Genomic DNA, 24,927 nt, shown 5'->3' on the forward strand with positions numbered 1-24,927 from the left:
ATTATTATTATTAAAGCATAGGCTAAATAGCATTGACAAATAGCAGTCTTGTCCAGGCTTGAGACCAGGATCCATTACAGCCATAGGTGAATCCATATAGGCTAAAGCTAATCTAAATTTATAGTTGTATATTTGCATTAAGTTTTTATTTTGTAACTCACATCGGTCCTGCTGCACGGACTCCGTCACGGCAGATCACGGTGGGTGTGTTTTATCAATGGGATACCTCACTAGTGAACTATCAATGGACTCCAATGCCCACAACTCTGCCCGTGATTACGCCGCCGCAGCAGCGCACAACGCGTCTCACGCAACGCTCTGTGTTTTGGAGAAGAACGGAAGATGGCGACCTCAAACAATCCGCGAAAATTCAGCGAGAAAATCGCCTTGCACAACCAGAAGCAGGCGGAGGAGACCGCGGCGTTTGAGGAGGTCATGAAAGACCTTAGCATCACGCGAGCTGCACGGGTACGTGTGTCAGATACGGGTACGTTAATCGCGGCCGAGCGCTGAGGGACAATAACACAGATGCCATGCAGGATACAGCTTGAAATATGATTTAAGAGCACCTTTGTTGTCCGAGACCCGTGTTGTCGGTAATAATGTCCCGGTAGTTGAATGATCAGATGCGTGAGTGTAGGGATGCTGAGGATGCGGGGCTACAAACATGCTCAGCCAGTGGCCGGACAGATGTCATGCACATCTGCACCGGGACTCCGCGCATGTTCTGGCCTTTACTGATCATAGGCTGTGATTGCTTTTCAGTTATTTATTTCTTTGTGTGTGTATCAGGCCAGAGCGCAGACATTATGAAATTTAGGAGCTAGTCACGTGGGGGAACTTGTCACATCTCAGTACTGAGTCAAAGGTCCAGTTACACAAATGCTTATTTTCTCTAGCAATTGTTTTGTATGGTGGTTTCAGATACCTTACATTAAAGTCTTATGATATTTTTGTGAATTATTTTTGCGTAATTTAAATATTGTCATATTTTTTATCTTAGATATATAAATAAAGGTATTTGTCTTAGATTATTTACAATTTACCCCTATATAGTGTGACATCGTACCCCATTATAGGAGTCAGTGCTTGTTAAATGAACTGATCTTTTTCCTGGACAAGAATAGCGGAAATGTTCAAAAGTTTTTTGTAGTCAGAAGTTTAAAGTAAATGCATATACTGAGTATGAGTTTCAAAAATAAACCTATTCTGAGAAATATTCACATTCAAATTGTTCAATATTCCCTTTGTATATGACTTAAAGGGATAGTTCACACAAAAATGAAAATTCTCTCATCATTTACTCACCCTCATGCCGTCCCAGATATGTATGACTTTCTTTCTTCTGCAGAACATGAACAAAGATTTTTAAAAGAATATCTCTTACAAAGCAAGTGAATGGTGACCAGACCTGTGAAGCTCCAAAAATCACATAAAGGCCACATAAAAGTAATCCATAAGACTAAATGAGTAAATGATAGAATCTTTATTTTTGGGTAAACTATCCCTTAAAGTATTAGGCCTAGACATGAGAGGTTTTTGATATTAGATACTGTAAGTTGATACCCATGTTCTGCTACTTTTTATTACCTCATACTGGTCTGCTATTCTCATTCCTCACCTGATAAAGTGTTTTAACTCCACGGTATCTGATATACGTTTCATTCATGCGTTCATTACGTCATTCACTGCTGCTTTTCTGCATTGTTATTTTGCACAGCTGCAGTTACAGAAGACTCAGTATTTGCAACTAGGCCAGAATCGAGCTCAGTGCTATGGAGGGTCACTGCCCAATGTCAATCAGATTGGAAATAGCAACACTGACCACACTTTTCAGGTGAGACCTTAGACACTTTATACATTTTCTTTGCTGTCACTTTATGGATGAATTTCCCTTGAACTGATGTAGTCACTGTTATGCAGTACCTTTTGAACTCTCAGGCACTTAAACTAAAAAGTTACATAAAGTGTAAAGTATTTTATATATATTAAATATAGTTTTAATATATATTAAATACTTTATATACAGTACTGTGCAAAAGTTTTAGGTGCTTGTGAAAAATGTTGCATAGTGAGGATATTTTCAAAAATATTGCCATAAATAGTTTTCATTTATCAATTAATGTCATGCAATGTCCAGTAAACATAAAAAAGCTTAATCAATATTTGATGTGGCCACATTTGCCTTTAAAACAGCCCCAATTCTCCTAGGGACACCTGGACACAGTTTTTCTTGGTTGTTGGCAGACAGGATGTTGCAAGCTTCTTGGAGAATTCACCACAGTTCTTCTATCTGTTTAGGCTGTCTCAATTGCTTCTGTCTCTTTATGTAATCTCAGACTGACTCGATGTTCAGTGGTGGGCTCTGTGGGGGCAATGCCATCTCTTGCAGAGCACCCTGTTCTTCTATTCTAATCTTTTCTATTTGCAAAATTAATGTTGGAAGTCTAAAATGTATTTTTCCTATTGACACACTAAAGCTGAAGATATAAATAACCATCTTAAGACAAATGTTTCTTAAGTGCCTAAAACTTTTGCACAGTACTGTGTATATATATATATATATATATATATATATATATATATATATATATATATATATATATATGGGGCGCATCTACCAGTTATGGTGTATGCAATATTGACAATGGCACCCTGGGTTCCTAGAACATCCTAGAATAAATAAAATCAGTAATATTTACTAATATGTTGTTTATGCTGTTGTTTTCCCACCAAAAATGATTTAACTTCCATGGAGGATTATGTTGGTAAGGAACTGAACTTTAGTATGTTAAAAGGATATTACAAAAGACTAACAGGATGGAAAGTGATATTTAAGATAAAACTATAAATAAATAAAAAACACCATAATTATTTCTTAATAGATTATAAAATTTTTGCATTTTATTCTAGAAGTTAGTGCAAAGCACCAGAGAAAATGGAAAAAATATAAATAAAAAATAGCAATATCCGCAAAAAAAAAAAAGAAAAACAATCACCATTTTATTCACCAATAGTGGTATTTTGATTAAAGAAACCTTATATGATTTATATCTTTAAAAATTTCAAGTTAAATATTTTATCCAATATTAAACAAAATATACTACATAGTTGTTTCTTTTGTAAAACAAAGTATTAACCAAAGATACATAATATTTTATTGGTTGTTTTAGCAGTGTCCTTTTTGGAGTGTCAGTTAACTATTAAAAAGCCAATAAAAACATGCATTTGACTTTTCCTTCTTCATCTATGAGACATTTAGCATGAGGATGTACAGAATGGTTCTCATTGTTTTAAGCTTTCATACAGCCAGCCCATCTTCTGCATCCAAGCTGTATTACGTTTTTATTTGCCCAGCACTGCAGCAATAGTTTTGAGCCTTTTTCTCAGTAAACCATGTTTTGAGCTAGAAGATCTCTTAAATATATCTTTTTTCAGACGACAGTATTGGACACCAGTCGGACGACTCGACATCATGGCCTGGTGGACCGCGTGTATCGTGACCGGAATCGTATTGCTTCTCCACATCGCAGACCTCTCTCTGTGGACAAGCACGGCCGGCAGATATCCTGTCTTTACCAGACACAGCTAGGTTTTAATCTGCTAATGTTCATAGCTGGATCTAAGTTAATGCTAATGCTTTTATGTTTCATTCTACATGTGTGACACATGTCCTTAACTCTAAATACATTGACAGCTGCCCTTATGGCTCAGTATATCTGTCACCACCCCCCGACACAAGCTGGAGGAGGTAAAACAATCATCATAATCTAATCAAGCAAACATGTCAAAGGTCATTAATTATTTTCTTTAAATGTTGGCCTCCCTTTTGGTTTGCTGCAGAACTAACTCTGACTCAGCTCTACATCAGAGCGCTGTGAATCCAGGTCCACAGGACACTTTTGTTGGTGGATCTCAGGAATTGCAGTCAAAAGGAGTTAAAACGTGTAAGATTCTGGGAATTTATTTATTGTTCCTTTATACAATTTGGAAAGACACTTTTATTAGTAGGCCTAAATGGAATCTGCACTTTTATAAAACTTCTGCGTGGGTTGTTGGGGAAAATCTGAGGAATTCTACAGAAAGGATTTATGGTAAAAAGAGAGTACTACACACTTGCTGGTAGCTAAAAGCAACATTTATTAAATATATGAATGCATAATGAGTAGACGTTTGTGAATGATGGGCCTTGTCCATACAGGCCTTGTTAGTGGTGTTTGCTAAAGCAATACGTGGGGAAACCCTAAGTTTCCAAGTATTGAATGAAACTTAAAAATTGAAATAGTCCTATTGCATTAAACTTAAACGCATACTGTAATTCATCCTGCACAATGCTACACAATGCTACAGAAATGAATGATAGCTCAAATTGTGTGATGTACTGAAGTGTGTCATTTCTTTTCTAAGCAATCAAACATATGAACATAAAAACTTACTTAGCATTGTGGCAGCAAGTTTTTTTTAACCTCTTCAACTCTGGGGCATTTTTGGGCTGCTGCCTGCAATTTTTCACACTCAAATTTAAAAGCTCATTTTTTTTCACACATCCTGTGGACTAATTGGCAAAAAAATATCAAATTTTTTTAGAACCCAACTCCCCCAAATAAAAAAGACTCAAATTATTCTTAAATAATATTGTATATATTTATGATTAATCTTATGATAAATAGAATGTATTTTTTTTAATCTTTTTTCCCCCTAACTTTGTAAGCATGTAATTCTGGTTCTGTTCACCCCAGCTCACTCTGAAAAGTTGTATTTTCTTCCACTACATGGCAGCAAGTACTAGAATTTGTATTCTCCTCTATCACCTTCCATCACAAAATGTTGATCTGAAATGTAGGTTGAGCTCTAACGCATTTTAGCCCTCACAGATGTGCTTGTCCACAGACATTCAGTCTAATTTTCAGTTTATGCACCACCCCTATTGTTTCATCTAATATCTCGGCCTCTGAGTGGACTAGAAGCTCAATCTAGGTGTCATTAGAAAGCTGAGATCCTCCCCTCTACTATGATTTATAACATTTTATTTCCGATGATTTGTCTAGCATGATTTTCCTGCTGGGCTGCATATTTTGTTCTGGACATCTAAGATATAACATTGGATTATTCAAACAAGCAAGCTCAAAGACAAGTAAAAAAATAGCCATTTTTTTTTTTAAATTGCCTAAGGTAAAAGCATATATAAAGCTATTTGAGGCTTACAGCAGCAGTAATCATCCCATAAATGAGACTTTTGTATCTGATGTCTTACATATATCATATTTCACTTTGTGGTATTTGGAACAAAATAAACTGTACAGTCACATTCCTGAAAACGAAAGCTCTCATTTGTTATATGATTCGTCTATTTAAGTGCTGTTTGAAAGACTAATATTTCTACCAAATGACCTGGTGGGGCTGATTTGCCATGCGAATGTTTTCAGGCCATATTTTGTTATTTTATATAACATAAATTCAGAAGTTATGGTTATCTATGAAAATGTCAGATTCTAAGCTTTAAAACAATGCCCCATATGCCTGACTTATGCATTCTGAGACTTGAACATTTCAAGCGTAAACTTTTTTTTGCGGCAAAGCGCCCCCTTTTTCACATGCCGGTGGGTCCGCAGAGTTGATGAGGTTAAGGCAAGCACCACTTACATTTTCTTCAGAAAATGTATACATCTATTTGATAGATGTTGTATGACAAGGTGTTTGTTCTTCTTTAAAATCACCTGATTCAGAACAGTCTTCATCTTACTATATCTGTCTCTCTCCCTCCAGTGCTCTTGCTCACCCCTCCTGATACAGAGGACACTGAAACAGAGATGGAGCAAGATGAGCCTAAAGCATCTCTTCACACAGATTCACAAGACATTCCTGGGATTAAGTGAGTTTAAAGGGATAGTTCATCCAAAAAATTTATTTAGTTACTCTCATGTCATTCCAAACCCATATGACTTTCTTTCTTAGTCGGAACACAAAAGGAGATATTTTAAGGAATACCACAGATAAGTTTAATTAACAATGCAAGTTCTTGCGTGAACAAACGAGCCACTGTGAATGAGCACCTGTCATGTCGCTCATGAATGTGCAATGCACATTAAGTTTTTTTTACTGTAAAATGACTTGAATTTTGTGTTGTTTAGATCGTATGCCTTCATAAGACTTTTTAAAGCTTTAAAGTGAGTTGCTAACATCTGCCATTGTATTGAAAAGACAGATGTACAGAAATAGAAATAGAAAATAATGGTACAGAAATAGAGTTTTGGCAGCATCTTTAGAGCCCTCGTCAAGCATCAAATATAAAAACTGGCTTCAGTGAGTAAATAAATGTTACTTACCAGTATGGTTGTATGGTAGACTGGCGCTACGGTAGTATTGCGATACTAAAGCTTCAAAATACTGGCGGTGCCCCAGTGTTGCCAATTTAGCGACTTTGTCGCTAGATTTAGCGACTTTTCAGACCTCTTTAGCAACTTTTTTTCCAAAAAGCACCTAGCGACAAATCTAGTGACTTTTTGGACAAATTAGCTACTTTCCGTAGAAGAGAGTCGCCAGTACTGCCCCGTGAGTGCGAGGTCTTGCTTTCCCACCACAGGCACACCTCTCTCTGCATCTGCTCTGTTCAGTGAGTGGCAGAGAGGAGCAGCACATTCAGTTGACCGTCAGCAGCTGACATAGATGTGAATGAGCTGCGCATGTGCAAACAGTGTTGCCAGGGACCAATCACTAATCTGTATTGTTTGCTCCTCCTTTGTTTTAATTTAAACAATTTAATTTGATCATTTAATTAGATTTTTATTCTTCTCAGGGGTTTAGTTCATTCCCGTGTCTGAACTCTCTGAATTCAGATCATTTATTTAGACAAGTCTGTACATTGTACTTTATTCAAACACATAATAATAAACTTTAAACTTTATTTACACATAATACCAAATATAAATAGCTAACAGGAGGCTGTGTGAGAAAAAATAAAAAAGACATTCTGTCGCTTCTAACTTTCTCTCTGAGTGATCGTTTTACATGTAAATATAGCCAAAATCACAGCACAGCCGTTGTCTTTAACTTATGTGTATGGTGATTTTGTCAGACGATGTTTCGGTTATAAAATCAGAATTTTAGCAGTCTAGAGCAGCAGCTTGGAAATGACTTGGAAGTGACTGCTGGTTAACATGTAGTCTTAATGGGCCGTGTTTCAGTCACTATTTCATACTCGTTCTGTTGTCTGACAACAGAAACAGAAAAATATGTAAATGAGAACAGCTTTACTGGGAATTCAGCTGTATTGAAAGCACAGAGCACAGAGAGTAGGAGACAAGCAAACAGATGTGAAGGGCTGACACCTGTTGACACAAGGCAGAATGTAAATATGCTGCAATGACGCCATGAATATGGTAATTAGCGCATGACGTCATCTAGCGATATTTAGCGAATTTTCGAGCAGGATTTAGCTACTTTCCATTTAAAGTAGTTGGCAATAGTGGGTGCCACAGTATTTATTAAATGGTAGTACCGTAAGTTATGTTGTATGTGCGGTAATAAATATAATTTAATTTAGCTAAAACCTTCATTTAAATCAGACCTAAGTCTGCAATAACATTAAAAACGCAGTCTTTCGAGTGGCGTCCCTTTCATGCAGTGCCCTTTAATAGCGCAAAATGCTGTTTAGAATTTGCCCTTTATATGTTATTGTTTATTTTTCAATGTGCGGTTTTCCCATGCTTCAAACATACGTCTGAATCCGTGTTAATTTGGCGGTAGTGTCTCCTAATGGATAATATGGATTTAAATAAAACTTTAGAGAGTGAGAAGTTTTTTAAAAAACACAATTCACGTATCGAGATTTGGAATTATTTTGGGTTTTGCCTGATGAGACCGGGAAAACCCATCTGTCATGATTGTCGACAGAGATTTCAAGTCAAAGGGGGAAACACCAGCAACCTTATTAAACACATTCGGATACATCCCACTGCTTCTGCAGAATACACACGGGTTAGTGCCACTTCATTTAAACTAAATGATTTATCTTAACATTTACAGATTTACCATTTCTCTGAAAAATCGAACATTGCACTCATTTAACTTCTGCACTTTCGATTAGATCATGTCCCTGAGCCAGGCGATCAAACCTGTGTGTATGTGTAATCTGCACTCGTGCTGCTGTTTACTAGGAGAGAGGACTGTGGTCAGGCCAGCATCCACTTGGAAAAACATGGTCAAGCTAGCCCCCATGTTGTTTTGCGGTATGCGTATATACTATGCATTACGGTAAGAGTGTGTAAGAACTGATTTCAAAATAAAAGCGACCTTCCGGTGAACGTCTATTCACATTGTCAGTCAGTCCGTCAATAATTAATGAATTAAAAAATAAATAAACAAAAATACATAAATAACTACATAAAATGAATAAATATTAAACAAAAATAAACTATTTTAATAAAAAAAAATAATAACACCTGCAAACTTAATAATAAAGAATACATTTCCAAAGACCAAAGAATTTTGAAATTCAACGTCAGACAGTCCTGACATTGTGTGATTGACACTCTGAGGTAGTGTACTATCATTCCGAAGTGAAATTGTTCTTTGGAAACAGGGAGTTTCCTTTTAATATCTGTCTGAATTTATAGAAAACACAGCATGTATATGACATTTTAGAGGGCTTTAATTTTGAAATTCAACATCAGACAGTCCTGACATTGTGTGAGTGACACTGAGGTGGTGTACTATCATTCTGAAGTGAAACTGTTCTTTGGAAACAAGGAGTTTCCTTTAAATATCTGTCTGAATGTAGACAGAACACAGCATGTGAATGACATTTTAGAGGGATTTAATTTTTATATTCAACATCAGTCTGCCCTGATATTATGTGTGACACTCTGAGGTAGTGTACTATCATTCTGAAGTGAAATTGGTCTGTGTAAACAGGAAGTTTCTCAATGACAGTCTGTCATTTTGGTGCTTAAAAGTCAGATGGTCTTTGGAAATGTATTCTTTATTATTAAGTTATTATCAGTTTGCAGGCTTTTTTTTTTTATCAAAATAGTTTTTTTATTCATTTTGTTTTATGTAGTTATTTATGTATTTTTATTTATTCATTTATTTATTTTTCATTCATTCATTCATTCATTATTGACAGACTGACTGACTGAATGTGAAATGACGTTCACCAGAAGGTCACTTTTATTTTGAAATAATTTCTTACCCTCTCTTACCGTAATACATAGTATATACGTGTACCGCAAAACAACGTGGGGGCAAGCTTGACCATGTTTTTCCAAGGGGAGGCTGGCTTGGCCGCAGTGAGAGAGGGGATGATGCAGTTGTAATAATGAAACAGCTGCTCAAAACATTCTTTTCAATTTTACAATATTTTTATTATTTATGTTACCAAAATTCAAATAATCACAGAAATAATGGAATAAAAGTGTAAAGCCGTGCCGTTTGAACTGGCTGTTTTGATGCGGCGAAGGTTTTCTTTTTTTTTTTTTTTTTTACATCAAACTAAGAATGTATTAGGTAACAAGTTAGTCCATTTGAGCCTTCTCCCAGTTCATCCATTAGTTATTTTCACCACTTCTGGAGCAACAAGTGGAGTGGCTAGTTTCTAAGAACCACTTGCTGTGACAAATAGTGATATCCGATTCTTGAACGAATCGTTCTTTTGAGCCGATTTTCAGCAAGTAACCGGTCGAGCCGGTTCACAACATCGAACTGAATCGAACTTTAGTTCCTGGTTGATGATGCAAGATGCACAGCTGAAGCACCTGTACTGGCTACGCAGCACGTCGAACTGTCCGACTCAAAAAGAACCGAATGAGTCAGTCCAACTAACTGTCGAAGTTTACAGAGGATTACAGAGGACTTGCTATGTTTTGAATCATTAATGGCAGTAGCCACATAAAAAACATTTATAAACCTAGAGATGTTTGTTTCTGTGTTATTCATTGAATGATTTAACATATTTGCAAATGGAGGTCTTGAGACTTAAGGATGCAGTGTTACTCAATTATGTTACTAATACAAATTATTAATAATATATTAGTTTTCTAGTTGTGTTTGTATTTTTTAATTAGACTTAATGAATTGTGTAGCAAACCGTGATGGACTTTTTCAAGAAATCTAAATTTCCTTAACTTATGTATCAGCTACAACATACTAAAACAAAACTAAGTGCAGATGAATTAGCCTGAGATAGAGATCGAAATGAACGAGTTGGACTCATATAGGCAGGCGGCATTTACGAGTTACCAGACCGGTTATTGAACCAAAGAACCCATTCGAAATTAATGAATCAAACCTACAGGCAGAATCGAAAGTCAGCTGTTTGGTCGTGTCCAACTCAAAAAAACTGAATGACCCGATCCCACAAACTGTCGAAGTTTGCCGAGGATTACCGAGGAGTCTGGTGTGTGAGCTGCTGATACTATGAGCATGCATGTACCGAGGACTTGAATGAGCCTGGGGCAAAATGTAAGTTGCTTTACTGACAAACAAAACATACTGGAAATATGCTTAGGACTATAGTTATATTAAATGCATTTTTTTTTTAAAACATGCCAAAAATTTCCAATCGAGAGATGTAAATGAATTTTACTATTGTTTATTGTGCACGCAGATTATATTTTAAATTGTTGTAAGCTGAATTATGGTTTCTGGTGAGCTGATTAAGTTTGTTCTCTTTATATGCTTTAGATACGTAGAACATATCTGCGTTTGTACATTTGTGTCTGTATTGAGTACTTTAGTTGCAAAACTTTAATGTAGAAAACTTATCCAAGATGTAATCAATATTTGTCAGTTGTATTCGACATGCAGGGTCACAGAATGAAACGCTGATGACAATAAATGCCATTATTATTATAACTTAATTGAATAAAATGTAATAATCAGCAATATGCATTCACATATGGCTTAATTTAAATGTTTGAGCATGAAAACCATAACTCCGGGATGTTAGAATTATGTACTAGTGAAGTCATTACGTGATGACGTAAAAGAACCACTGAATCGGTTTTTGAACCAGATCATGGAAACGAACTGTCCAAAAGAACCTGTTCACGGAAATGAATCGGACTTCCCATCACTAATGACAAACTGTGTTAAGAATTAACACTCTAACGTGTGGTATCATGATACTTTAGCTGGTATAGTATCGTAAGATATGACTATGGTATCGTGATAACCCTACTTTAACAGTAATGTGAACAAAATAATGATTTATTATTTATACAGTTGTGCTCAAAAGTTTGCATACCCTTGGAGAATTGGTAATATATGTACCATTTTTAAAGAAAACATGAGTGAGTCCCATTTCTTATGGGATTCATATTCAACTGTGGGTTATAACAGAATGGTACAATTATAAAACAAAACATGGCAACAAAGAAAAAAATGAAACGACCCCTGTTCAAAAGTCTGCATACCCTTAGTTCTTAATACTGTGTATTTTCCCCTTTAGCATCAATGACAGCGTGCAGTCTTTTGTAATATTTGTCTATGAGTCCCCAAATTCTTGCAGGTGGTATAGCTGCCCATTCGTCTTGGCAAAATGCCTCCAGGTCATGCAAAGTCTTTGGTCGTCTTGCATGAACCGCACGTTTGAGATCTCCCCAGAGTGGCTCGATGATATTAAGGTCAGGAGACTGTGATGGCCACTCCAGAACCTTCACCTTTTTCTGCTGTAACCACTGGAGGGTCAACTTGGCCTTGTGCTTAGGGTCATTGTCGTGCTGGAAAGTCCAAGCGCGTCCCATGCGCAGCTTTCGTGCAGAAGAATGCAAATTGTCTGCCAGTATTTTCTGATAACATGCTGCATTCATCTTGCCATCAATTTTCACAAGATTCCCTGTGCCTTTAGAGCTCACACACCCCCAAAACATCAGTGAGCCACCACCATGCTTCACAGTGGGGATGGTATTCTTTTCACTACAGGCCTTGTTGACCCCTCATCGTATCGTATCATCGTATTGTGCTCCTTGAAACAACCACATCGTCTTTTTCCAGAGCAGCCTGTATTTCTCCTGAGGTTACCTGTGGGTTGTTCTTTGTATCCTGAACAATTCATCTGGCAGTTTTGGCTGAAATCTTTCTTGGTCTACCTGACCTTGGCTTGGTATCAAGAGATCCACTTCTTAATAAGTGATTGAACAGTACTGACTGGCATTTTCAAGGCTTTGGATATCTTTTAATATAATTTTCCATCTTTATAAAGTTCCATTACCTTGTTACACAGGTCTTTTAACAGTTCTTTTCTGCTCCCCATGGCTCAGTATCTAGCCTGCTCAGTGCATCTACATGAGGGCTAACGAACTCATTGACTAAAATTTCACAATTTCTGCCAGGGTATGCAAACTTTTGAGCACAACTGTATTAAATTAAATATTTGTATATCATGGTAGTATTTGTTGTTTTCTGCCTTTAATATTTGTATTATAGTATTTTTTAAAGTAATACAATACAAAATTACTGAATTATTCTAATGAGCATAACCAAATTGTGAACAATGGGAATTACAAAAAACTTTAAAAGTAAAATCTTTGGACACATTATGGTGATGAGAATTTGTGTTAAATTAGGTCTCAATTTCTTAAAGGTGCGGTATGCAAACAATTTTACTACTCCCTGAAAGATATTAATGAAATAAGTGTCCTGAGAAATCTCACCAGTCTCTATAATAGCTCTAGACTCTGTAAGTTGCAAACATAAATGTGTCCACGGACAATGACGCTTTCTGCCTGTCAATCATTTTGCGCCTTCTCATAGTATTGTAGTGGCAGCAAATTATTGAGGCATAATGCCACTTTTATGCCATGTTGCTCATAACAATTTTGCTGCTGTTGTTTTTGACAACCGTTTCTGCTTGTGTCGGTCTCAATAAAGTTCATGTGGTATCTTTGGAGTGCGGGTTTTGGAAAAAGGGGGCATGGTTAATCCAGCGGCTCAGTTTGTGGAACAGCTAAAATCATTTACAGCACCTTTAATGCTAAATATTTGTTTTCCCTTTGGTTTTGGGGTGAAATGTGATCTTGACCTGTTTAGATGTCTCCCCTAGCAGAGTTTTAACATATCTTAGCATTTTTGTAGCATTTGTCAATGTGTGTTCTGTTTAATTTTTCCAGCATATTTCCATCTCCTGATCAAGAAATGAATAGCTCTCTGATACCAGCGCCTCACAGCACAGGCGGCTCTTTACCAGATCTGACAAACATCCAGTTCCCTCCTCCTCTTCCCACCCCACTGGATCCAGATGACCCCATTACCTTTCCCACATCAAGCTCCACCAGTACCAGCAACCTGACCAGCAATCTGACCACCAACCTGACGCACCTGGGCATCAGTGCCGCCAGTCACATTCCTCCCTCTTCTCCCGCCCAGCACACTGTCCCCACCTCCTCACCCAATATTAACCCACAGCAGCCTGCCACCACCCTCACACCTGTGGTCTTACCTCAGATACCCATTGCACAGGTAAGCCAGCTACCCACTCCCTCCCTAAACAGCACGGCACATATTTCAATGTAAAATATGTCTATATAAGTGGGTAATTTTTACTTTTTTTGTTGTTCATTTAACAAATGGAGTGTTGGATAGATTTTATTGGTAGTTAGCTTGCTAGGTCTTCTTTTTTATAACAAAATATTTCAACAAATGCTACTGTTTATTACTGTTTTCGACTCATTAAAAAAAAAAAAAAATAGGGTGTATTCTATGTTTTAAATTATTTTTTATGATTATCAATATGTTATTTTTTATCTATTCAGTCTCATGTTTAGCATTTCGTAATTAACGGTTTAAGCACACATATGTGACTGGTATATTAAAGTTGCTACGTTGTTATGTTGCTTGGCAGTTAAGATAATGTTAGGCTAATGAACTACAGTATATTACTTGTTGTAATTGCTTATTCCAATGATTATTGATATGGAGTGCCTATTTGCACTAGGTGTAAATAGCACCTGCCACACAGTGTGACTATTTGCAGAAGTCTGGTGGAAACACGGAAATTGTAGACAAACTGCACCATAACTGTCGCTTCAATGGCGTGAGATGTAACGCCGGTGTGGCTGTTCTTTTTTTGTGTGGACGACCTGGGTTCAATTCTGTCTTTTCTCTCACTTTTTCCCATCCCTTTCCTGTGTCCACTATTAATATTTCCTTTAATTCTACTTATAAAAATAAATAAAAAGGAATATAAAGGTTTATTTCCTCGCAGTAATTTGGTCACGATAAAGATTAGGGAGTTGAGAGAAAGGTTTGATCCAGGTAAAATTAACCATGGTTTTACTATAGTAATATTGTAGAAACCAAGTTTTTTTTTTTTTTTTTTTTTTTTGTGGAAGCCATAGTTTTAATGCAATTATCCATGGTGTTACTACAGTAATATTGTTTAAATATAGTAACCATGTTACATTTTGTGGTGACTGATTTTACCACAAAATACCATGGTGATACTTTTTTACTGTTTAATTTTTGTAAGGGAAGTTTAGGGTTAGGGGTAGGACTGTGGGTAGGGTGCCTGTGGGACTTAATAAACACAATAAACATGCTGACGTGGTGTCTTTAATTAGGGATGTAAATAGTATCTAACACTATTTGAACTTAGTGCAAAGAAGATGCTTTTGTTTGCTATTTATACTTGGTGCAAATAGCCTCTGCCTTATTAATAATAAATGTAACTGTTGCTGGTTTTTATAAAAAAGCAATAAGCCACTCGAGTCTGTGCAATACTATGATTTTACACTGAGTATGTGGTAAAGAACACACCTTAACTGTGGTAAAATCACTGTACCTCACAGACTTGAGTAACTTATTTCTTTATTTAGGGGCACAAATTACCAATCTCTGATTCCAGAGGCCCATGTGTTTTTTGTTGTTGTTTTTGTTTGTTTTTTTATGACCCTGCTTTAATTGGAATTTTGTCATTCATAACATTAACTTCTGATTTATTGACGTGTCCTGTTGTCACAGCCGATCTCGTTGGACAGTCTTTTGCTGGAGCAGCAGTTATCGCAGTACTCTCTGCTGAGTTTACTGAATGACCTGCAAAAACAGCCTCACACCCTTCCTCAAAACATTCGGCTCATACCCCTCCCGCCTCTCACAGTAAGCTCCACCCCCAGCACCACCCAGGCCTCTCTCAAAAGCCTATCACAGACGGCAACAAGTGGAACTGCCAACTCAGTAAGTTTTACTTTTGGAGTACACATGCTTTAAGTTGATATGCTTATCATTGCAATTTTGCACAAAATTAAAACAGTGACTATGGATGCAAGTTTACAGCATGTTCTCTGGAGATTTGTTTAGCATGGAGTTTCAGTTGTGTAGAGAATATGACAGAATCATTCCAAAATGGGTCATTAAAGGCATAAAAGGCATTTAAGGCATTATTGGTATAGTTCACCCAAAAATGACAATTCACAATGACCATAGGCTGTCAGACTCCAAAAAGGAAAAACAGTAGTCCATATGACTTGTGTCCTATATTTCAAATCTTCTGAAGATGGAGCACACACAGATATCTCTGAAATTTTATTTGCGATTATGTTCAGATTAAAAAATGGTGCCTCAAAGTGTCGTGCCAGGTTTGTCGCTGTTGACGTCAAACATCATTTTGCTAGTTCGAATATGCGTGATATTGCGAATGATATTCAAGAACTGAAGCAGAGGGGAAGATTATCAGATAATAATGACCTACATTTCGGTCTGGTCCTCACACAAAGCTATCATACAGTATGGCTTCAGAATATTTAGCTTAGGATATAGTACACATGGACTACATATGGACTACTTTTACGGGGGGTTTTCATCCTTTTTGGAGCTTGACAGCAGTAGTCACCATAAACTGTAATTGCATATATAAAAGAGCAGTGTGAACATTCTTCAAAATTTAGAGGAAAAAAAAATACCCACAAAATGTTTTGGAATGACAAGACACAAATTTTCACATTTTGGTGTTATATTCCTAAAACATTTATTTTTCTCTTTAATATGCTTTCCTTATAGATTACTCATCGATTACAAATTGTTAAAGCAGGTTATTTCATTGGACCTATAACCTCTCTGCTTCATTAATGATCTGTCTGATGATGAGTCTCAATGTGCCCTGATTCCTGGATTTACAATGCTACTCTCAAAATGTGTTGCTGCTCAATCTAACCATCTACCTGTATAATTACATATATGTTCTTACAGAACCCCATTGTCCAGTAATGTCATGTTGCTGCCTTTGATGTCTTTAATTGCATTTTTTAAATGGGTGATTCTCACAAAACCTGTCAAGAAAATGTCCTAGTCCTATTTTACTTAAAAAATCAAAAGAAACAAATAAGAAATTATATTTGGCATAAAGAAAATGAAGCCTATTTTTAGGGCCATTAAGATTTTTTACATTGTGTCATTTGTTTTTTAATGACAGTTATGCACATTTTAGACCCCAATTTGCTTTACCATTATGTGATAAAAATTCTAGATTATTTAAATTGTAAATGATTTATACATCATAGTAGTACTCCCTTTGTACTGATTTTCATTTTCACTGATTTTCATTTAAAAAAATAATTGAACAAGAGTATCTTTTTTTAAGGCACACTCAAAGCGAAGTTCTTCTTTGTTCTTCGCTCAGAGCTAGAAAGGTCACCATGCTGCCGGAATGGGCGTTAAGAGGAGTTTTTAAATATGATACACAGGCTGTTTGTTCTGTCAACACGCTACATGTTAAACTAACCAATGTGACTTTAAAATGTGATAAATTACCACATGCCTCATTCAATGAGTAGAATACACATGAGATCTGTAACATTAGCTGTTTGAACCACACAATGATGATTTACAGTAATATATATGGAATAGATAATGTGTAATTTGTCTTGTTTACATTGAGCTAAATACTAACACCAACTCACAGTTTAGGCAGAAGTGTAAATGGCTTATGGCTGCAGAGAAAGACATGGATAAAGTAGCAAAATGTCAAGCAACAGAGTGAATGGGCAGTTAAGAGTGCTGACGCCCTGACGCGAATCATGAACGTGGATAGCCACAGTCTGCCAGAAGATTAAAATTGTGGTGGATGAGAGTTTAAGAGATTTAATGCCCATTGCAATGAATATGCAACCTATGTGGGGACTAGTTCTTTCAATTAGTCAAACTCCCACTTAGACTTTGGGAAATGTTTAATGTTACTTGAATTGGTGCTATTTTAGGTCATTTCTGTCTTTATACTGTGGAAGGCTCTGTTTGTAAAATGTTAATAAAGCAGTATATTGTTACATATTGTTTTGTTTTCTTTACTAATAAGGAAATAAATTCATTTTAACAGGAAATGAAGTACAGTTGAAGTCAGAAGTTTACATACACTTAGGTTTAAGTCATTAAAACTAATTTTATTAACAACTCCACAGATTTAATATTAGCAAACTATAGTTTTGGCAAGTCGTTTGGGACATCTACTTTGTGCATGACATAAGTAATTTTTCCAACAATTGTTTACAGACAGATTGTTTCACTTTTAATTGACTATAATCCAATTCCAGGTCAGAAGTTTACATACACTAAGTTAACTGTGCCTTTAAGCAGCTTGGAAAATTCCAGAAAATGTCAAGCCTTTAGACACTTTAGACAATTAGCTTCTGATAGGAGGGGTACTGAATTGGAGGCGTACATGTGGATGTATTTTTACCTTCAAATTCAGTGCCTCTTTGCTTGACATCATGGGAAAATCAAAATAAATCAGCCAAGACCTCAGAAAAATAATTGTGGACCTCCACAAGTGTGGTTCATCCTTGGGAGCAATTTCCAAATGCCTGAAGGTACCACGTTCATCTGTACAAACAATAGTACACAAGTATAAACACCATGGGACCACGCAGCCATCATACCACTCAGGAAGGGACACATTCTGTCTCCTAGAGATGAACATAGTTTGGTGCAAAAATTGCAAATCAATCCCAGAACAACAGCAAAGGACCTTGTGAAGATGCTGGAGGAAACAGGTAGACAAGTATCTATATCTACAGTAAAACGAGTCCTATATCGACATAACCTGAAAGGCTGCTCAGCAAGGAAGAAGCCACTGCTCCAAAACCACCTTAAAAAAGCCAGACTACAGTTTGCAAATGCACATGGGGACAAAGATCTTACTTTTTGGAGAAATGTCCTCTGGTCTAATGAAACAAAAATTGAACTGTTTGGCCATAATGACCATCGTTGTGTTTGGAGGAAAAAGGGTGCGGTTTGAAAGCCGATGAACACCATCCAAACTGTGAAGCATGAGGGTAGCAGCATCATGTTGTGGGGGTGCTTTGCTGCAGGAAGGACTGGTGCACTTCACAAAACAGATGGCATCATGAGGAAGGAAAATTATGTGGATATATTGAAGCAACATCTCAAGACATCAGCCAGGAAGTTAAAGGTTGGTCACAAGTGGGTCTCCTAAATGGACAATTACCCCAAGCATGCCTCCAAAGTTGTGGCAAAATGGCTTAAGGACAACAAAGTCAAGGTATTGGAGTGGCCATCACAAAGCCCTAACTGCAATCTGATAGAAAATTTGTGGGTAGAACTGAAAAAGCTTGTGCGAGCAAGGAGGCCTATAAACCTGACTCAGTTACACCAGTTCTGTCTGGACAAATGGGCCAAAATTCCACCAACTTATTCTGAGAAGCTTGTGGAAGGCTCCCAAAATGTTTGACCCAAGTTAAACAATTTAAAGGCGATGCTACCAAATACTAACAAAGTGCATGTAAACTTCTGACCCACTGGGAATGTGATGAAAGAAATAAAAGCTGAAATAAATCATTCTCTCTACTATTATTCTGATATTTCACATTCTTAAAATAAAGTAGTGATCCTAACTGACCTAGGACAGGGAATGTTTTCTATGATAAAATGTCAGGTATTGTGAAAAACTGAGTTTAAATGTATTTGTCTAAGGTGTATGTAAACTTCTACTGTATGTTTAGAGTCAAATTTCAGCACTTTTAAAATCTGTGATTAACAATGAAAAAAAAATTTAATCGACTTGCAGCACTAATTTTATTATTATTAGTAGTAGTAGTAGTAGCAGTAGTAGTAGTAGTGTAGTAGTAGCAGTAGTAGTAGTAGCAGTTTGTATTGATTTGGGTTTCAATATGACCAGGACATTTTCTTGACGAGTTTCATGAGAATCAACCAAATGCTGAAATGAGAATGTCCCATTTGGAGGCCAATGGGTCAGAGGTAATGACCCATGTTTATATCTGTCACTTAACTCTGATAGGCCTCTTTCTCCCAACAGTATCGCAATCAGACTGGCTCTTCAGCCAATCAATCACCGACATCTCCAGTGTCCAATCAAGGCTTCTCACCCGGAGGCTCACCACAAGTAAGTGCAATACCTCCACAGTTTCATCTGCAATTTGGGAATTTTATGTGGTTTAGGGTGTTTTTTGCCATCTCACTTGCTACTACTTTCTTTCTCAGTACTACTGTCTTTCTCAGTGCACAGACTTTGCCATGTTAATGAGGTCGATTTAAAACTGTGAGGCTGTATCTCAAAACTTGGTATGCTTCATCAGGACCATGATCTGAGGGTACATACAAAGTTTGGACACAGCGACACCTATGGGTTATATCTTTTAAAAGCATTGTCAGATTTAAAAGAAAATTTTTATGCATCATAAAATCATGTCTTGAGGATACCTGAGCAGTATTGAGACAGCGCCACCTATAGTTCAAAAGATAATCCACACTTGTGTGCTGACTATAACCTTGTGATGTCTCTTTGCCATCAGCCTGATATGTCAGCTGTGTGGTTCATTGTGTTAAAGCACTGGTTTATAGTTTTAAGGGTCGTGGGTTTGAATCCCCACCTAGATTGCAGTTAAAATTTCTGTTGTATCGGAGATCTTTGCATTGTGCTTACTAAATGGTTGCTGGTCTTTTCTCCAATCAAATTTTTATTTTCGTTTTGTTGTATAGTTACAAGAATACAAGAAAAATTGATTATGGTGACTACGATGATTGTCTGTGATGGCTGTACGCTTGGTATGTCCCTTTGGTGACTACCAGTGTTGTGGCTCTGTGGTGCAGTGGACTGTGCAGTGACCTGCTGAACAGAAAGTTGTAGGTTCATATCCATCATGAGGTGATGTGTAATGTTGTGTGTGTTTGCATTTTATGTCATATGTGATCATTGGGTTGAGGTTAATGCTGTGCAGTGCTTGCCATTTTGGTGCTTGGCCCCGTAATTGCTGCTTGCAGCTATATTTTTATGTAATATTATTGTGCTCTTCATGGATGTTCTGTCTTTATAGCACATTCCAGTTGTTGGCAGTATATTTGGAGACACATTCTATGAACAGCAGCTTCCATCCAGGCAGACCAATGCTCTCTCCAACCAGGTACACCCCCCTTAAAGTAATTAGTGATTTAAGTTTCACTCTCCTTACTACTACAACTGCATTTTGAACCTACCTTTCAAAGAGTAACATAACACAGTAACGGTTCTCAGTTGATTTCGATTCATACATAATAACTTGCAGTTCATTGAACGAGAGAATCATCTGGGCTGATTTAGTGATGGAGTGAGTTGACTACACGATTCAGTCCATGATTTAGACCAGTGGCTTCTGTGTTTAATTCAGACTTATTACAGTTACAGTTTATCAGTAAATGTAAATCTTTCCCTACATTTACACAGTTACCTTCGCAAAATGGAAAAGGCTACTTACAAATTAATATTACATATTACATATTAATCAGAGGCTGCGGAAACTGAAAATTCTCTGTCTTTTAGCGAATACAAAAAAAAAAGGATAATTCAAATGCTTTTCATCACTTTGACAGTATAGGGTTTTTTTCTTTATTGAACATTTTTTGGCGGCCCCAAAGCAAAATTTCGGGCCCCCGAAGCAAATTTAATGATATTCAACTTGCGTTCTGAGCTTTATAATTGCTAAATATGCTTCTCATCTAAACTGTGCTAACTGTTTCACGTTAGTGTCACACAAGCCACATGATGAGGAAAGAGATGCAATTAGGGATTTTAGGAGAGAGATGATATTCCAAGTGTATTCAAATGTAATAATTTATGGGATATTGTTGATTAAATTGGGTAACAAGATCCCAGGATTGCAGCTCTGTTGTGTTATTGTCAGGGTTGTATGTGCTTTGTTCCATGCCATATTTGTTCCTGTTTCCTTGTCATGTGGTCCCCTGGGCATGTGATTTCATGTTTCCCTCCATGTTCATGTGTCTTGTTTTCATTGGTTTATTGTCTAGTTACCTTGTTATCAGTTCTGTCTTGTCATTGCTTATCATTGCCATGTTTCTCCCTTGTACATGTATTTAAGCCTCATGTTTGCCATTGTCCATAGTCAGGTATTGTTTGTGTAATGTCGTGTTATTATTTATGCCAAGTTCATAGTCAAGACAAGTCAAGTTCATGTTTATGTTTTGTTAAAGTCAAGTTTAGTCAAGTTCATGTTTTTGTTTTGTTCACGTTTGGAGTTATGTTTTTTTTGGATATCACGTTTGTAAATAAAACTGCACTTGGGTTCATCACACATCATCGTCTCTTCGACTACGTTACAGTTATTCGCATTGCAATGGCAGAATAAACAGAAAAAGGCAAGAACCCGCAATACAGCGGTATAACAATAGATGACAGTAGTGCAGCCTCATTATATAATTAATTACTTAAGTAGTAGTGTCCAGATAACAAAAACATATTTGCATTTACACCTTTGAATGTGGTCAGAATCTGTCCCTGACCACCTCCGAATGTGGTTTCAGTGATCTGATCACGATGCATCTTGGGTGCATCTACACCTGGTATTTAATGTGCTATTTCATAGCGATTCGATCATGAGAAACCCATTTTAGTGCTAGGTGTAAATGGGGCTATTTTTTAAGGGTTCATTAAAAAACAAGTTGTATTATGCTTTATTAAAATTTTTATTCATGGGCGCCCAAGGCTCATTGATGCGTGTGGGGAGTGAAGGCTTGCCTGTCTGGTCCAATCCCACAGAAGAACTACTGTAGCACAAAGTGCTACTGTTTTTTGTTTGTGGCACCATTCGGAGTAAATTCTAGAGACTGTTGTGTGTGAAAATCCCAGGAGATCAGCAGTTACAGAAATACTCAAACCAGCCCATCTGGCACCAACAATCATCCATGCGATTATCTAATCAGCCAATTGTGTGGCAGCAGTGCAGTGCATAAAATCATGCAGATACGGGCAGGAGCTTTAGTTAATGTTCACATCAACTATCAGAATGGGGAAAAAATTTGATCCCAGTGATTTGGACAGTGGCATGATTGTTGGTGCCAGATGGGCTGGTTTGAGTATTTCTGTAACTGCTGATCTCCTGGGATTTTCACACACAACAGTCTCTAGAATTTACTCTGAATGGTGCCAAAAACAAAAAAACATCCAGTGAGCAGCAGTTCTGTGGACAGAAATGCCTTGTTGTTGAGAGAGGTCAGCAGAGAATGGCCAGAATGGTTTGAACTCACAAAATCTATGGTAACTCAGATAAGCACTCTGTACAATTGTGGTGAGAAGTATATCATCTCAGAGTGCTATTCTGAGATGCGGGTTGGCACTGTTTTGGCGGCAAGAGGGGAGCCTACACAATATTAGGCAGGTGGTTTTAATGTTGTGGCTGATCGGTGTATATATATATATATATATAATGTTTAATGCATAATAAGCTTTATTATTATTCACAGGATATGAAGTTGGAGACACAATGTATGTGCTGACAGGGCACGTTTCTATATACACTTGATTATCTAATCAAAATAACAAAATGTACACTGAAGTGCGGATAAAATGATGGATGAATATTGTCAATGATGACAGATTTAGATAGAGCAAATCCCCATGATGTGTCAATGATTGTTTATTTCACCTTTAGAGGCCGCTATTATACTATAGAAACAAGCCGTTCTAAATGTATTATCTGTCAGAAACAGAGGAACATGGTGGAATAAAAAAAAACGATTGGCATAGATTTTGGCCGATAACCGATAGTTCCAAAAAAAGCAACTATTGGCACCAATTAATCTGTAAAACCGATATATCGGTCTGCCTGTACTCACATTAAGGATGAATGGATCAGTAGCCTTTGTGTCTGAGACTGTCAGCGCCTATCAGGCTATCAGCGCCTCAAACAAGCCCCAGTCCACCACATATCACTGTCCCTCTGTCAGCATCACAGAGAACCCATACAGTCTCGAACACCGGTGTTGTGCCAAAATCTGACTCCCCGTAATCTGATTGGTCCTTATCCCTAAAGCCCATCCCTAACCTTAACCATAGTAGGGAGTCATTGGTCACTATCTCTAAAGCCCACCTCTAAACAGAAGGAACATCCTGTGACTTTGACTCAATGTTGATTTTAAACCCTGAAGTTGAGAATAGCCCCAAAAATCCCTAAATTAACCACTTTCCTCCTAAAATTTAAAGTAATGGATAATAACATTGTCTTCAGTCATTTGCAACACATACAGTACGTATCTGTTAACATCTCAGAAAGCGGAGTTTAGTGTTTCATGACCATTTAAAGGTGCACTCAGTAACTTTTTTGTTTGTGTCATCTTGGATTTACACTGACACTTAGCGGTGTGGATGCAGCATCGTTTACAATCAATAGTTTTTACAGGTACCATTGTAGAAATTCACTATTCACATGATTAATTAATTCAAGCGTGAAAGTTTCCAATAACACTAACCCTCTCCATCTAGAATAAAACATCTTTTATAAGGTTACTGATGTGACTGGAGTTTTCATCTCATGTGAGTGCTCATGATTTTATAAATATTTTCAAAGTTAACATTTTATTTTTTTTAGGGATTAACCTTTTTTAATGAAGGAAAAATGTCTGAGTGCACCTTTACCAATGATTTATATAATCAATTAAAAGTTAAAGTATGCCTTTTTAAAACTAATTAAAGTACAATTCCTGAGAAAAGTCATCTATTACAGTAATGAGTATTTGTAATTCGTTACTTCACATACACCCCTGTAAAAGACTAATTAATATATAATATACTGTGTCAACGAAAACCGTTAAATCTTGAATAGTCTTTTACTCACTGAACTGTACTAATGTTTCATTGAGTGTTCAGGTGCAGCAATACTGTTTGCTAGTTTTCAAATTAATCGTCTAAAACTTTCTAATGTTGATGGTGTAGTTGGAGCAGTTCACTATGAATATGATGGAGAATCCAGGCAGCTCCAGTCACTGTTCAACACTGAACTACACACAGGCAGCCATGATGGGCTTAACTGGAAGCCACAGCAGCCAGCAGAACTCACAGCAGCTCGGCTACAGTAGCCATGGCAACATTCCCAACATCATTCTCACAGGTATTGTGCATTTTCAATAAGAACTTTTTTATGCAGGTCCATTTTCAAGAAACAGCATAGACAGAGGTACAAAATCATCTGTGTAAATATCATGCCATTAAAGTCAACATGAAACACCATTTGTAACCTATTTTATTCCTATAATCTGTGGTATTTCCATTGATTGGATCATTAAAAGTGGGCATTACATACCAGAATGTATCCAGGTGGTTGGAGGGGAGGGGCTGAAAAGAAGGAGGGATTCGAGACATCAGCTGAGAAAGAGTGTCGTTTCAGAAGTGGAGCACATTATACCATTTTGATTTAAGATTACCAAGACAAATATTTAATTGGGATAATGTGCACTAAACGGTGAACGCATTAAAGGAATAGTTCACCCAAAAATGAAAATTTGCTGATAATTTACTCACCCTCAGGCCAAGATGTATCTGAGTTTCTTTCTTCATCAAAACAGAATTTAAGACTTTTAGGATTTCATTTCAGGCCTCCTCCTCTAAACAATGCAAGTGAATGTCCTCCATTTTTTGATGGTCCAAAATGCATATTTAGGGTGCATCAAAATAATCCACACGACTCCAGTCGACAAATA

At 37.0% G+C, this 24,927-nt stretch overlaps 1 protein-coding gene across 3 annotated transcripts in view; it reads left to right on the forward strand.

Annotated features, from left to right (window-relative positions):
* The first annotated feature begins 322 nt into the window (after positions 1-322).
* Positions 323-24,927, forward strand: part of LOC127425889 (CREB-regulated transcription coactivator 1-like) — a 33,403-nt gene continuing 8,798 nt past the window's right edge. Inside the window, exons 1-11 of one of the 3 annotated variants that reach the window (XM_051672174.1) lie at positions 329-468; positions 1,721-1,837; positions 3,439-3,564; positions 3,690-3,751; positions 3,844-3,947; positions 5,767-5,872; positions 13,107-13,455; positions 14,956-15,168; positions 19,259-19,345; positions 20,277-20,363; positions 24,164-24,338. In XM_051672174.1, the coding sequence (XP_051528134.1) occupies positions 343-468; positions 1,721-1,837; positions 3,439-3,564; positions 3,690-3,751; positions 3,844-3,947; positions 5,767-5,872; positions 13,107-13,455; positions 14,956-15,168; positions 19,259-19,345; positions 20,277-20,363; positions 24,164-24,338 (1,552 nt within the window). In that variant the 5' untranslated portion in view covers positions 329-342. Of the gene's footprint in view, positions 488-1,720; positions 1,838-3,438; positions 3,565-3,689; positions 3,752-3,843; positions 3,948-5,766; positions 5,873-13,106; positions 13,456-14,955; positions 15,169-19,258; positions 19,346-20,276; positions 20,364-24,163; positions 24,339-24,927 lie in introns of all 3 variants that reach the window. The other 2 variants (XM_051672175.1, XM_051672176.1) reach the window with 2 other exon arrangements.

Source organism: Myxocyprinus asiaticus, chromosome 35, assembly GCF_019703515.2.
Source record: "Myxocyprinus asiaticus isolate MX2 ecotype Aquarium Trade chromosome 35, UBuf_Myxa_2, whole genome shotgun sequence".
NCBI classification, from domain to species: Eukaryota; Metazoa; Chordata; class Actinopteri; order Cypriniformes; family Catostomidae; genus Myxocyprinus; species Myxocyprinus asiaticus.